The 15,172-nt window shown below is 58.9% G+C and overlaps 2 protein-coding genes across 4 annotated transcripts in view; both read left to right on the top strand.

Annotated features, from left to right (window-relative positions):
- Nucleotides 1-8,473, top strand: part of ELL (elongation factor for RNA polymerase II) — a 63,528-nt gene extending 55,055 nt beyond the window's left edge. Inside the window, exons 8-12 of the mRNA XM_081093114.1 lie at nucleotides 634-1,108; nucleotides 4,214-4,280; nucleotides 4,531-4,702; nucleotides 5,887-5,931; nucleotides 6,523-8,473. Coding sequence (XP_080949240.1) covers nucleotides 634-1,108; nucleotides 4,214-4,280; nucleotides 4,531-4,702; nucleotides 5,887-5,931; nucleotides 6,523-6,639 — 876 coding nt within the window. The 3' untranslated portion in view covers nucleotides 6,640-8,473. The remainder of the gene's footprint in view (nucleotides 1-633; nucleotides 1,109-4,213; nucleotides 4,281-4,530; nucleotides 4,703-5,886; nucleotides 5,932-6,522) is intronic.
- A 3,091-nt stretch (nucleotides 8,474-11,564) lies between these two features.
- On the top strand, nucleotides 11,565-15,014 carry ISYNA1 (inositol-3-phosphate synthase 1). 3 transcript variants are annotated; one of them, XM_081093116.1, is made up of 11 exons: nucleotides 11,565-11,782; nucleotides 12,116-12,306; nucleotides 12,399-12,560; nucleotides 12,784-12,916; nucleotides 13,008-13,201; nucleotides 13,384-13,533; nucleotides 13,615-13,830; nucleotides 13,949-14,113; nucleotides 14,192-14,305; nucleotides 14,388-14,605; nucleotides 14,711-15,014. In XM_081093116.1, the coding sequence occupies exons 2-11, from the start codon at nucleotides 12,187-12,189 to the stop codon at nucleotides 14,895-14,897; spliced, it is 1,659 nt and encodes a 552-aa protein (XP_080949242.1). In that variant the 5' UTR covers nucleotides 11,565-11,782; nucleotides 12,116-12,186; the 3' UTR covers nucleotides 14,898-15,014. The 3 variants fall into 3 exon arrangements, with proteins under 3 accessions (XP_080949242.1, XP_080949243.1, XP_080949241.1); XM_081093117.1 differs by having other exon boundaries at nucleotides 11,729-11,782; nucleotides 12,178-12,306; XM_081093115.1 differs by lacking the exon at nucleotides 11,565-11,782 and having other exon boundaries at nucleotides 12,183-12,306; nucleotides 12,399-12,916.
- The last annotated feature ends 158 nt before the right edge of the window (nucleotides 15,015-15,172 follow it).

Here is a 15,172-nt window from a genome sequence, read left to right on the forward strand (position 1 = left end):
CCTCTCTCCCTCATCTCCTCCTCCTCCTGGAGCACTCAACACACATGGAAAAGCCAGGTCCATGCGCACCCCAGCTGTGAGGCCTCATTTCACTCACGACTACCCCCTGCCCTAGGCCTGCCATCTGCAGTCTCTCTCTTTAGCTGTTTCCCTGGGTCAGGGCCACCTGGTCCAGTGCTGGCTCCCCTTCTGTGCTCTGGCTTTGCCTCACATACCTCAGTCTAATCATCTGTGAAATGGGGATGAGACCTAGACCATGTGTCAATGGGCTGCCGTGAGATTGAAGTAGTCAGGGGTTTGGGGTGATCGGTCTCAGCCAGTGGGGCTGCCCTGTGTCCCTCAGATTTGGCTTGTCACCATTCCTGCTGAACACAGCGACATTTTAGTCCAGTCTCTGGAGGTGGTTGGGCCAGTACTCTGGTGACCTAGCTGCCCTTTCTTCCTCTGCATGTGTCCTTGGGTGGGCACCAAAGGCCTGACTGGTATCTGGGCGCCCCTGTGTGGCTGGAGTAGGCCTTGCAGGTGGGCACTGCTGCTCGCTTAGCTCAAGTTGGCCTGTTGCTGTCAAGCCTGAGGGATGCCAGCTGCTCCAGACACAGGCTCCCCTCTAAAATGATCTCCCTTTCTTCCCAGAAACGTCCTCAGCCTCCTGATTTCATTGACCCCCTGGCCAACAAGAAACCAAGGATATCACACTTCGCCCAGAGAGCTCAGCCCGCTGCCAATGGGAAGCTGAATGTGCCCCATGGTCGGGAGGCCCTGCTGCCCACCCTTGGCCCACTGGCGGGCACAGATGCCCACCTACCCCCACGGCTGGATCCTCCGAGGGCACACGACCCTCTGGCTGATGTCAGCAATGACCTGGGCCACAGTGGCCGGGACTGTGATCACGGGGAAATGGCCACCCCAGCCCCCACTTCCTGCCTTAGCCTTCCCCTGCTGAAGGACTGTGCCCAGCCCAGCAGGCCCCACGGTGGCTCATCTCGCGGCAAGTCCAAGAAGAAGTCCAAGAAGCACAAGGACAAGCATAGGGCAGCTGGGGACAGGCATCGAGCCAGGCCGCCAGAACTTGTGTCCGGCTCCCTTGGAGCCCCGCCGGTCAACCTGGGTAGGTGCTGAAAAGCAGACCTGGGGCAGGGGCTCTGCAGAAGGTTGCTGCCAGGAGCCTGAGCACCAGCCCCACATAATGCCAAGGGTGCCACAATGCCCCGTGCACCCCATGTTGGCTCACTCTGCACATGCAGCCCCTTTGTACCCTGTTCTCACACTGGGCATCAGTGAATGAGCCAGAGGTCTTGGCCCCAGAGCCTTCTGCAATCCTTTATGTTCCAGGCCAGCACAGGGGCGAGAGACACAGATCCAGCCAAGCTGGGGCTCACAGGAGGAGCAATGCATGGGGACAGGAACACGTTCCAGGCACAGACACTGAGAGCGGTCAGGGCAGGTCAGGGGCCTTCTGCGTGCAGGGAAAGCCATAGGGATGGCCTGGCAGGAGCAGGGCAGCACCTGGGCTGCTGTGGGCCTCGTGTAGCCTGGCAATCCTGTGGAGAGAGGGTTTGGGAGGTTCACAGAACAGCGGGCAACAAGAGCCAGGTCACACAGCCAGCTGGATGTTGAGAAATCTGGGGTCTCAGCAGCAGGATGAGGGAGGGGTACAAGGCCTGTCTGGACTATGTGGTGAGCAGGAAAACCTCTGTGGGGCCCAGGGACACTGGGGAGGCATGTTGACTGGCCAGGCTGGCAGCAGAGCCTGGGCCACCCTGAGTTCACAGCCCCAGGCACCTGAGCTGAGCACCCTGTGTGGCTGTGAACTTGATCAGTATGAAACAAAACAATCACAGCGTGCCACACACCCCCTTCCCCGCACTCCCCTCCCCCCCCCCCCCCCCCACACGAACAGTCCCAGGCTTGCCACCTGATGTGGCTCTGGGATCATGTCCCCAGGCAGGGTCCGAATAGGGGCATTCCTGGGGTAGCAAAGCCATTTTTTCCTTCAGGTTTTTTAAAGAGTTGTTTGACTGCCCTCCAGAAATGCTGCTGCAGTCCCTCCCTGTGGCTGGGGGGCAAGTCCTAGCAGACAGGGTCAGACCTCTGGGTTCCTCTTGGCTCTGCTGTGCCACTGGGCTTCCCAACATCTGGGTAGACAGACTGAGAGAAAGTGGCCTGATTTCCTGAGTGCCCTTCTGATCACATCTTGGCCAGGGAGACAGGTCCTCAGCAGCCTGGCCCAATAGCACGTTCTCCCAAATGGCAGAAGCAAGACCCTTGTGCTCTGGCAGGGCCCTGGGAAGGAGGAAGAATGGGGCCAGAGAGTTGCAGCCCGGGCTGGCCCCCCACACACATGGGGCTCAGATCTTGCCTGTTGTGAGTCGGCCAGGCAGCTCGTACCCAGTCCCCAGGCTGAGGAAGACAGTAAGGTTTAGAATCAGGCAAACCAGGGAGTAGATGCCCCCAGGAAGAGGAAAGGGGTGGCTGGGCACCAGAAGCTGTGCCTGGCATTGATGATCATCTTGACCTGCACCTTGCAGGTGACTCAAGTGATAACAATAATGGATGGGCTCAGCCCACCCAGAGCCCTCTTCACCCTGTGCCGCTCTGGGTACGGGATGTGCTGTGCATGTGCAGGCACATATACTTCCCTTAACAGTGGCATTGTTCTCTGGCACCAGGCCCCTCCCCAAACTCTGGGAAGAATCCAGGCCAGCACCTGAGGAAGCTTCCTGCATTGATTTAACCCACTCTTATGCATGGCACTGGCCCCTAATCTGGCCCAGTTGTCCCAGCCCCACCTAATGATTACCTCTGACCTGATAGGTGCAACTGCCTCCACCTGTCAGGCAAGTGGCTCTGTTCACCCAGCCCTAGCCTATGGTCCCCATTCGTCCCAGAGCTACTCTCTGGCCACCCTCATCATCACCCTGTGCTAAGACCACTCCTGGGACCTGTGCCCACCCCCAAACTGAGCATCAGGCCATGGACCATTCCTGTGGCTTCAGGGTGGCTTTCTGGGCAAGGTGGTGTGCTGGGTGGGTGGCTTGGGCTTACTCAGGCCCACTGACTCCTGTGGGCAGGGTAGAGCCCTTTTTCTAGGGTCTGCAGTGTGAACTCATGCACATAGCCCCTTGACCCCGTCCCTGGGAGGCACAGGAGAAGCTGCGGAGTGATGGGGGTCAAGAAAGGGGACAGATGGTGAGGGTAGAGGAGCAGCTGGGGGTTGTTGCCAGTGAAACAGGCTCCATGGCAGGAATCACCTCAGCTGTTACAAGGGAGGCCTAGTACTTCAGCAGGAGTTGGAGCCGCAGGCAGGATCCCAAAGGTGTTCAAGCCTCAATGCAGAACATCCCTAGAGGCCTGCCTTGTGCTGGGCATGGGTCCTGGGAACGTGGACTAAACCCTCACATATATGTTCATCAGGCTTCGGGCCAGGGAGAGCATAGCCTCATCCTATATAATAAAAGGCTAATATGCAAATTGTCCCCTCAGCCGGGAGTTTGACCAGGGGATGGCTTGATAGGCACTGATCAATAGGCCCTGATTGGGGCAGGCCAGCTGGACCCCACCCATGCACAAATTCATGCACTGGGCCTCTAGTTAAAAATAACACTCTCAGGTGCAGGTGGGGGTGTACTGCAGGGTGGCCTCGTGCCCAGATGCCTACCATCTAAGTGTGAAACCAAGAGAGGGCTTGGCAAACTACTCTCCTCTCACAAAGTGATAAAACCTCTTCATCTCAAAAAAACGGGGGAGTAGATACACTAGATTGTAGTTTCAGTTGACTATAGTCCAGGCAGGCCTTGTTCCCTTGTCCTCAATCCCCACCACAAGGACAGCCTAGGCGTGTTCCCCTTCCTGACTCCAGCCCAGCCCTGTACTGGGGCTGCCCTTCGGGTCCCAAAGTCCGTCGTCTGGTAGGAAGAATGGGAGCATCATGTGGAGCTCAGACCACTGCCAGCAGAGAGATGTGCAGGCAGGTTCAAGGTTTCCCCGGGGGCCATCTGTCTTTCTCCTTTATGGCTGGAGACTACACACCCCAGGGACTTGGTTGATCTGCACTTACACAGCTGTGGTTGAGAACATACATGCCCACATAATGGAAGGGCAGAGGTTCTGGGTCCAGCAGGGTCCTGCAGTCTCTCACTGCCTCTGCTGTCCCTTCCATGTCCTTCAGGCGACGAAGCCTGAACCTTTTGCAGATCTTGTTTGCTCTTTGTAGGTTTAAATGGGACCTGCAACAGCTCAAGCGTCCCCACGTCAACTTCAGAGACACCAGACTACTTGCTGTGAGTACTTCCTTTCGGCTGGCCGCTCTTCTTCTCCCAGGAGTTTCACCCCTGCCTTCCCCTCCTCACCCTGCACTGCAGCTCAGGACTAAGTCCAAGTCCCTGGGTGCCAGTTCCATCCCCTCGACTTGTTCTAGGCCAGGCTCCTGCTTGGGTGAGGCTCTTCCTGGGTCTGGCTGGCTCTGTAGCCACAGGCGCTCCAGCCTCTCTACAGCAGCCCCTGAGCCCCACCGTTCTCTCCCTTTTCCAGAAAATATGCCACTATCTCCTCCTCAGAGCAGCGCCAGAGCTACAAGAATGACTTCAACGCCGAGTACAGTGAGTACCGAGACCTGCACGCCCGCATCGAGCAGATCACACGGCGGTTCACGCAGCTGGATGCCCAGCTCCGGCAGCTCTCCCAGGGCTCCGAGGAGTACGAGGTAGAGCTCCCTGCCCGTGCCCTACCCTGGGGAGATGGGTCTGTTTCTCTCAGTCCAGCTAAGCCCACGGCCCCCAAACCTATCTGCTCCCCTCCTTGGTGAGGGGGGCTGAGCCAGCGTTTTGACCCCTCATGGACTGACAGGTGGCCGTCCCTTGCTGGTCAGTTGGTTCAGGCCTGGGTCTGGGCTCTGCCATGGGAACCAGAAGGCTCTCTCAGCCTAGTTGGCCTCCCCTGCAGTGGGGACATTGGCATCACCTCTGCAGGTGGAACATGAGCCCTGGAGGCAGGGATGCTACTGAGAGCGGCCAGGAAGGCCAAGCCAGGGAGCCTTGGGTTGCAGCACCTGTGTCCTGCCTGTGAGAGTGTCTGGGATCCTCTCTGCAGCCCACACCCACAATTCGGGACACCCTGGCCAGGAGGAGAAAGGCCAGGCCACACGGCACCACATGGCCCATCTGTGCACCGCCAGAGCCACAGTGGGCAGTGGGAGGGGAAGGAGTGTGCCTGTGGTCTGTCACCTGTACTGATGGCCGGGCACATGGTCTCCCTTAGCCCCACGTGGGAGCGCCCTGCAGTGGGAGGGTCTTGGTCTCCAGCCCTAGAACACCAGCCTCCCTTTTGAGCCACCTTTTAGAGCTTGTCACCTGACTACAGGGCCAACCCTAATTAATCGGGGGGTCGGAGTCTGTCTCCACTGGCCAGTCCTGTTTGGTTTCCAGAGGAGGTGGCTCTTGATTGGAAGAGCGATGGGGACCCTGAGGGTCTGGGACAGATGAGGCCTCAGGATATAGCAATCCTTCTTCCTTCTTGCTCCTATGTGGACCTGCCCCAGCAGCTCCCTGCATCCCCAGGTGGTCAGGGGCCTCTGTGCTTAGCCTTGAACAGTGGACAGGCCAGCTGAGGTGCAAGGGAAGGAGGGTATCACCCTGCTCTTTGCCCTCTCCCACTTTCTGCCTTGTCCCTGAGGCTGGGCCCCTGCACCTTGCCCCCTGGTCCAGCTTCCTTCCCCCAGCCTATCCTTCCTCTGTACTTAGGTCAGCTCTCCTCAGGGCCACCTGGGGGCTATTGTCCCCAGGCCAGTGGTGACATGCAGGTCATGGGTTATCAGGGAGGCACCTCACCCCCTCACTTGGAGCTTCCTGCAGGTGAGGTCATTGTTTTCTTTCTTTTGTTTTCCTGTAGACTACTCGTGGACAGATTTTACAGGAATATCGCAAAATCAAAAAGGTAAATGTCCACCCCACTGTGGGGTGGGGGGTGGGGAGCAGCCTCTCTCCGTGTACCGCAGCACCCTCCGCTCTCCCACTGCTTGGTGAAGCAGCCCCTAAAGGCAGTGAGAGGAGGCAAAGTTCCCAGCTTCAGCTGCTAATTGGGCTCGGGGCCCTCTCCTTGGGATCCCTGGAGACATGTGAGGTAGCTCCTTGCCCGTGCCTGGCCAGGGTGATACCAGCTTTTATTCCTGAAGGCCACTAGCTGTGGGATCGCCATGTGTGTGCTCTGCATGCCAGCTGGTTCCTTGCCAGCCAGGCCCTAGCTCAGCCAGGTTTCTGCTGATCTTGCCTCTGACCCGCATCCTGGCCACGATCCCATTTCCCAGGGTAGGGCCTGGGGCTTGGGAGGGAAGCCAGCCGAGGGCTCTGGCCCCAGGTGGAGCAGGGGTCCCTGTCATTGCCCAGTGGGCACTGGCCTATAAGCAGGAGCAGTGGCAGCCTGAGGTGACAGGTGGACTAGCATCTTCACACAGGACAGCTCCCATTGCAGCCATGCTTCAGAATGCCCGTGGCTGCAGAATTGGCTCACCCTGCTGCTCTTTTGCAGACCAATACCAACTACAGCCAGGAGAAGCACCGGTGTGAGTACCTGCACAGCAAGCTGGCCCACATCAAGAGGCTCATTGCTGAGTATGACCAACGGCAGCTGCAGCCTTGGCCCTAGCCCCAGCCATAGGGCAGGAGCTTGCCCTCCCTGGATCGACCCTTCTGGATGGCAAGGGAGCTGGGGCTTTGGGGGTGGGGAGAGCTAAAAAAGGGGAAAATTTTTATTTAACAAAATAAACACGAGGAAGACACGTTTATCTGAGCCAGCAACGCCGGCTTTCAGGGGAGTCCCTGCAGATCTGGCATCCACAGGACACAGATCCAGGTGGGGTGTCCCGATCCCTGAGACCCATACCTCCAGAGCAACCCCCATCCAGGACAAGCTCCCCAGGAAGCCCACCTCTTCGCTGACTACAGACCAAGGGGCTTCAGCTTCCTCTCACCAGAAGACTGGGCTGGCCTGCCTGCCTTTTCTAGTTTTATACAAAGACAGCCACTTTTAGCTACTGCTCATGAGACTTGAGTCTATTTTTGTATGAAAGAGAAAGCATTTTTTTCTAAACCTGTGCCTCCCCTCCTTGGACGCCCAGAGTCTAGACGCTGCCCTGTGTCCTTTCTGCAGTATTACAGATGCCATTGGAAAGTTGGGCAGGGGATCAGCCTTGGTCACCTCTCCCATGCTGGACTCTGGCTGAGTGCCTGGCCAGGCTCTCCAGGCCCAAGCAAGGGTGGGCTCTCTCTAAGGGGGTGTGCAGGGCAGATCAACCCCCAGGTCTATTTTGAGAACTCCAGCTGGTCCCCAGAGCAGCTGCTGGAGCCCCTGCCCTGTCCTCTATTTCAGGCCCTCAGCTGTTGGGGCGCTAGGGTTCTCTGTGCTACCAGCTCATTATGCAGCAACAGTGCTGGACTTTATTCCATGTTCTCAATTTCCCCTTCGCTGCTGCTTTTTATGTTGTACTGTTGAGACCTCACTCCATTCCTCAGTCCCCTTGTGGGTCCTGGGGTGGTCTTAGCAGAGCCACCATGGGGTATGCACTCAGGGAGGGGCTGGGGGTTGGTGAGGTCAGGGGGCCTCCGAGAGTGAGCACAGGCTGTATGGATTCCCCAATTGCTGCTTAGTCACTGTGCCTAGTATAGTGTCCTCCAGAGCATCGGGGAGCTGTGTGTGCGTGCGCGCGTGTAGCCCCGGGCACCAGGGCGTGGTGGGGTCTGAGGTTTGTACATAAGATTCAGAGCCACCCTCAGTGGGTGGCACCTGGCTGTGACCCACCCCCCCACAGGGAAGCGGCAGTGCTCACAGCACAGCTGTGTAAGCTGTGGGGTGTCTCCTGATGTTTCCCAAAGAGCAGGTCCCTTGTGAACACCTGCACTGTGCCCACCCAACAGTCTCTTCCACGGGCCCCTGGGTGTCAGAGCGCCAAGGAAGCTCATCCTTCATGTTCACCAGCTGTTATGTTATTTTTCATTTGGGACATAGTGGGCGAAGAGCTGAGCAGACCCTGGACCCCAAGTTGTGCAGACAGCTGTGTTTGTGGACAGGCAGTCTGGTGACAAGGGATGTTTAAGGAGGCCCAGCCCTCTGCCCTGGGAACCTGGTCAAGGGACTCTCCATTGAATTTTCTTTTTGTTGTTGTTTTTCTTCCTTTTAAGGAATTATGAAGCTAAGAAAAGTTTTGTGCTTTGGGGGTTGATGGACAAAAGTTCTAGCTGATTAAATATGGTCTTAACTTATTGATACTGTTATTTCTTTTTAATATTGTACTGTGGAGGAAAACTATTTGAGCCATGGAGTTGGTGTTTACAAGAACTTTTCACTTTTGCCAAAATGTTACAATTGAAAAGCACCCACGTCTTCAGTTTCCTAATATTTTCTTAAAGATCTAGTGTCCTTTTTGTACACTAAACAGGTGAATGCTGATTTTTCAACCTACAATAAATTTCACTGAACTGAGTCTAGCAGCCCAGGCTGCAGAGGTGTGTTGGTGTGTCTGTCACAGCCAGGTGGCCCTGATACTGTGTGGAGCTGGGCTGGGATCCGGCGATGGTGATGGGGTAGAGAAGGCATTCTAGACAGCCTGCCTGAGCCGCTGCCAGCAGGTGAGCCTGGGGGAGCCAGCAGGTGAGCCTGGGGGAGCCAGCAGGTGAGCCTGGCCTGAGGCAGTGGGCCCTCCAGGTGCCAGGGCAGGAGTCTAAGACCGCCTGGTCACAGGTAAGAGAAGCGGGATAAGCTGGGAAGGCAGGGGCCCTGGGCAGCCACAGCAGGTGTCTGGTAGGGCATTGCCCTCCCTGCAGCTGCAGTCTGGATGGGGTGACCGAGTCAAGCAGGGGGTCCCCCAGGCTCCAGCAGCACCATGTGGGGTAAGTGGAGCATTTGGGGAAACAACTTGTGATCGATGAGAACAGTGGTGAGTAACTTTATTAGTTCCTCCTAGGCTGGCACTCGGGGGTACCCCTGTGCCGCCAGTGAGGACAGCGTTCTGAGGTCCATTGGAGCCCCTCAGGCCCAGGACAACAGTGGGATGCCATCCTTGACCCATTTTCCAGGTGAGCCAAAGACAGAGGTCCTGGACTCCAAGGACACAGTGGGGGGTTGGAGGGGGCGTTTATTTTAGGAGAGAAAAACAGATAAAGAGTAAGACCAGGATTAATGTCCAGGGGTCAGGGATGTAGGCCTCAGCCTCCCTGGTGGCTCCCTGGCCAGCGACCTTGGCCTGAGTTCTGAGGAGGCTCAGGAATCCGAGGGGTGTGGAAGGCGAGGTCAGGGGGGCTGGCAGGGCAGAGTATACCCTCTCCCCACTGGCCTGGCTGCCACATTCTTCCAGGGGATAACATTGCTGTCCCTGTCTTCACACCCCAAGGCCCAGGCTGACACCTGCCCACCCCCCTCCCCCCTCTGCCAACCTTGCCCATAGCACCCCACCTTGCCTGGTGCCACCCTGGCCATCACCTCTTTAGTGTGCTGCAGCCACAAGCAGTTGGTTCCCTGACCATCCTTCCTAACTAAGGACACCATGAGTCCAGTCCCTCCCACCCCCCGGGGCCCAAAAGTGTCTTCCCCCGCTCCTTGAGACTATCATGGCTGAAGGGCTTGATGCTCCCCACCCCCTCCTGCCACTTACTGGATAACATTCCTGATTGTCCTCCCACCAGCACTTAGATCCCACGGCCCCTCCTGTGCACCAGGCTCCCCTAGGCACTGGCACTCAGCAGTAATCAAGATAGCTCTGTCCTTGACCTCAGGAGACTGGTCTCTGGTGTAGACAGTGGTCTGGTCTGGTCCCCAGTTGCTCACCACCTTGCCTCCAGGCAGCACTCACCTGGTGTTGCATACCCAGCAGTCCTTGCAGTCTTATTAGGGAGGAATAGTTCCAGCTGTTTCCAGCTAACCCCAGCACTGCCCCTCCATGGAGCCCGCCTGGGCCTGCTCTGCCCCACCAGCTTCCTTCTGGCTAGGCTTCCCCAGGGCTGCATCTTGGGGCATTTCTCCTCTCTGCACAGAGGTGCGAGCTCCCTCTGATCCTCTGACTCCAACTGGATGTCCAACACTTAATTTCTGGGGCTGGCATCACACCCACAGCTTAAGCTGCTCAGTCCCACAAGACTGCCCCCCACCCCACTTCAGACACCAGCCACAAGTCCCCGGCCACCCATACCTCTGAACAACTGGCTATAAATTGGGGTTTCAGACAACCCCCGTAGGTTTGGTAATTTTCTAGAATGGCTCACAGTGTTCAGAAAACCACTTCCAACAGCCAAAGGGAGGAGATGCAAAGCGCACGGTATGGAGATTAGCACAGGGCTTCCCTGCACGCTTTGTGTGCCACCCCCCCAGCACCTCATGTTTTCACCAGACTCCGTTGTTTAGGGGGGTTATGGATGCTGCATTACATAGGATGTGATTGAGGAAATCACTGGCCACTGATCAAACTCAAGCTCTGCCTAGGAACCGGGACAAAACCCAGATACTTACACCATATTCTCCGTCCCCAGCCCTGAGGTCTGCCTTGGTTCCCCACACCGCCTTCCTTCCCCTCCCCAGCTGCCTTTTTGTCAGAGGTCTCCTGAATGCACTCCCCCAGGTTTTTTGTCTGGGCAGCTCTTCACATCTCTTGATAAGAGATGCCTTCAGATCTGAAGACCCCTCCTAGCAGCCACCTCCTACAGGCAGCCTGCCCTGACCAGCCCTCCCTCCGAGTTCCCTCCAGCTGGGGATGCTCTAGTCCAGCGGTCACCAACCTTTCGGACCTCATGGATCACCAGTGGTCTGCGGACCACCGGTTGGCGACTGCTGCTGTAGTCCATTACCAACTTCCCCACCTGGGGGCCCTTTGAGAGCAAAGCCTGGGGCCAGTCTTAGAGTCCTACCCCCCCATCCCCACAAGCTCAGGCCCTGACCATGTTTCCTGCGAATGTTCCCAGCTATTCACCTTTTGGGCCAACTCCAGTGGTGGAAACTTTTCAGCCAGAGGAGGCTGCTTGTTTTGGAAAGTTCCTGGGGGAGCAACCCCCGCCTGCCCACCAGTTCCCACGCTCCCTTATCACACGGTGCTAGCAGGATGCAGTGGTGTGCAAGCCTAGCTCCTCCCCAGCTGGCTGACCGGGTCCTTCCCATTCCCATGTCTCCCGTACCCACGCAACAGCCACCCTCCCCAGCCTGGCCCTGCCAAGTCCTGCTACAGCTGGGGAACCAGAACCGTGGTGTTCCAGGACCCCCATCGCCACCCCCCTGTGAGCCGTCAGAGGTCCCGTGCTTGGCTATTACTGAGGAAGGAAGGGGAGGCAGCCTGGGCTGGAAGAGTGTCTGGCTTTGAGGTACAGTCCTAGCTCAGTCTTCTGCCTCAGTTTCCCCAGTAGTACCTCGGACCCAGGGACACCCACCCTCTGAGGCCCAGCAACCCCGTCTTGTAACTGGGGCCTGGTGCTCACCTGCAGCCTTCATGTCCTCTTTTGTGAAATGGAGCTACGAGGCTGGGCTCCCTAACAGGCTGTGGTGAGAAGTGAATCCACGCACCCCGTGCTGGGGCCGGGGTCTACAGCCCACGTAATGCCCGCCAGCGCCTGGCGGGGCGGACGAATGATAGCCTCCTGGGCCGTGCGCTGTAGGGCCTCGAACCCGAGTCCAAGGCCTCTGCCGGCTCTCCCCCACCCCTCCCCAGCGCGGGAGGAGCGAGGGGCGGGGTGAGGGCGGGGCCTCGGCTCTTTTCTTTAGAGTTCGAGCGCCCGGAGCGGTGGCACCGCCTGTCTGAACCGACTCTGCGCCGGTGAGTGGGGCTCTAGATGGGGTGCGGGTCCAGGGAATCCACAGACTCTGCGCCGGTGAGTGGGGCTCTAGATGGGGTGCGGGTCCAGGGAATCAACAGACTCTGCGCCGGTGAGTGGGGCTCTAGATGGGGTGCGGGTCCAGGGAATCCACAGACTCTGCGCTGGTGAGTGGGGCCCCTGGCGGGGTACGGGTCCAGTTAGAGCGTGGTACCCACACGCCAAGGTTGCGGGTCCCTGCCAGGGCACACACAAGAACCAGTCAATGAATGCGTAAGTGGAACAAATCGATGTTTCTCTCGCTCCCTTCCTCTCTTTTTCTCAAATCAATAAAGTAAAAGTCCGCTCGGCTTGTTCTCGTGTTCCCGCTGACTTCCTGCCAACCCCCTACCCCCAGCTCGCTGCGATGGAGGCTGCAGCACAGTTTGTGGTCGAGAGCCCGGACGTGGTCTACAGCCCCGAGGCCATCGAGGCGCAGTACGAGTACCGGACGACCAGCGTCAGCCGCGAGGATGGCGTCCTCAAGGTGGGCTGGGGGTTGGGGGACCCAGAGAGCCAGGAGGGGGTGGGATTGCCCAACGTCTGCGGCTCTGGGCTCACTGCACTGCCCGCCCTCAGGTACACCCCTCGGCCACGCGCTTCACCTTCCGGACCGCCCGGCAGGTGCCCCGGCTCGGGGTCATGCTGGTCGGCTGGGGCGGCAACAACGGCTCCACGCTCACCGCCGCCGTGCTGGCCAATCGGCTGCGCCTGTCCTGGCCCACCCGCACGGGTCGTAAGGTGGGGGTCGAACTGGGTGCTGCGGAAGCTAGGTCTCCGCTGGAGTCCAAGCAGGAGATTGGCCCTGAGAGGATGGGTCCACGGGGAGGGGCTTCCACGGGGGCGGGACTCCGAGGAGCAGAGCCTCAGGTGGTGGCTGGCTCTGGAAAGGTACCTTCCACCCCAGCTGGCTCACACCACGCCTACCCTGTTCCCACCCCCAACCCTCCACCGCTGCCCCCAGGAGGCCAACTACTACGGCTCGCTGACGCAGGCGGGCACCGTTAGCCTGGGCCTGGACGCTGAAGGCAAAGAGGTGTTCGTGCCCCTCCACGCGCTGCTGCCTATGGTGTCGCCGGACGACCTCGTGGTCGATGGTGGGCGGGGCCCTGGGCCGGGCTTGGGTGGGAGGCGGGGCCTAGAGGGGCCCAGCTGTAGGACCCGGATGAGCCTGAGGGTCGCCCCCAGGCTGGGACATATCTTCGCTGAATCTGGCTGAGGCCATGCGGCGCGCGAAGGTGCTAGATTGGGGGCTGCAGGAACAGCTGTGGCCGCACATGGAGACCCTGCGCCCAAGGCCCTCCGTCTACATCCCGGAGTTCATCGCAGCTAACCAGAGCGCGCGTGCGGACAACCTCATCCCCGGCACGCGCGCGCAGCAGGTGCAGCACTTGCTCCCACCACCATTTGCCCCTCCCCCTGCCACCTGTTTCCCCTTCGCCCCATGTTGCCCTCCTTTTGTCCCCCCGCCCCCATCCCGAGGGTCCCGGCTCTCTTTGCACTTGGGGAGGTCAGTAGCCCAGGCCTCCACAGGGGATCTGTACTATCTTCCCCCGCTCCCTAGCTGGAGCAGATCCGAAGGGACATCCGCGACTTCCGGTCCAGCGCGGGGCTGGACAAAGTCATTGTGCTGTGGACAGCAAACACGGAGCGCTTCTGCGAACTGGTCCCAGGCCTCAACGACACCGCAGAAAACCTGCTGCGTACCATTCAGGTGGGTGCACCCAGAGTGGAGCATGGTCAGGGCCCGCCCCAAGGATCCCTCCACTGACTGACTGTCTTCCTGTGCCCGCAGCTAGGTCTGGAGGTGTCACCCTCCACACTCTTCGCTGTGGCCAGCATCTTGGAGGGCTGTGCCTTCCTCAATGGGTCCCCACAGAACACTCTGGTGCCCGGTGCACTCGAGCTCGCCTGGCAGCGCCGTGTGTTTGTGGGCGGAGATGACTTCAAGTCAGGCCAGACCAAGGTCAAGTCTGTGCTGGTTGACTTCCTTATCAGCTCCGGCCTCAAGGTGGGCAGGCCTGGGGGGTACCTGGTTCAGGGGGTGGGATCTAATCCTGAGCTTCAGGCTCCTGAATTGCTCTTCCATTGTGGGGTCTGCATCCTCCTCATGGTCCTTTGTCTTGCAGCCCATGTCCATCGTGAGCTACAACCACCTGGGCAACAACGACGGGCAGAACCTGTCGGCGCCGCCGCAGTTCCGCTCCAAGGAGGTGTCCAAGAGCAATGTGGTAGACGACATGGTGCAGAGCAACCCGGTGCTCTACGCACCCGGCGAGGAGCCTGACCACTGCGTGTGTGGGGTGCAGGCGGTGGGGAGGGGGGCCCCTGGTGGAGGAGGGCAATCCATGTGACCCAGTTCCGCCCCCCAGGTGGTTATCAAATATGTGCCATATGTGGGCGACAGCAAACGCGCAATGGACGAGTACACGTCGGAGCTGATGCTGGGCGGCACCAACACGCTGGTGCTGCACAACACCTGCGAGGTGTGGAATGCGGGGGACGGGAGTGAGGACCCCCCCACCTGCCTACACCCCCCCACCACCTGACCACCCACTGGCCCCACAGGACTCGCTTCTGGCCGCGCCTATCATGCTGGATCTGGTGCTGCTGACAGAACTGTGCCAGCGTGTGAGCTTCTGCACCGACTCAGACCTGGAACCCCAGGGCTTCCACCCGGTGCTATCCCTGCTTGGCTTCCTCTTCAAGGCGCCACTGGCTCCACCAGGCAGCCCGGTGGTCAACTCACTCTTCCGACAGCGCAGCTGCATCGAGAACATCTTCAGGTGCGCCCCGCCTCAGGGAGCCCACGGCAGGGGGGGGGCCTTGGTCCTATGTTCATTTGGGGCCGGGCTGCTCACAGGCCCTGCTGAAACCCCTCCACCCTCCAGGGCCTGCGTGGGGCTTCCGCCGCAGAACCACATGCTTCTGGAGCACAAGATGGAACGCCCCGGCCTCAAGCACATGAGGCATGTGGCCAGTGCCTGCCTCCAGTCTTCCAAGAAAGAACTGGCACTGTCGGCCTCCAACAACTGTACTGGTGATGCCAACGGGCACTCGCAGGTTGAGGCACCTTGATGCACACCACCTGAGGCAGTGGCCATACAGCTCCCAGCAACTCCTACCCCTCTGCCCCTCTGAATCCACCCTTCCAGGCCTCCCAAAGACAATAAAGACATTGCCAGTATCAACTACACCTGTGCGTCTTGGGGGACTTTGACCTAACCCTATCCATCCCCCAACTTTTCACCTCGTAAAGACTCTCAACTACCCTTCAAAACTTCTCCCATTCCTCAGGGACCTTCCAGAACCCCGCTGAAGGTGGGGCTGAAATCCCAGGGTGAAGGATGTGG

This window comes from Myotis nattereri (assembly GCF_964212035.1).
Source record: "Myotis nattereri genome assembly, chromosome: 5".
Lineage (NCBI taxonomy): Eukaryota > Metazoa > Chordata > Mammalia > Chiroptera > Vespertilionidae > Myotis > Myotis nattereri.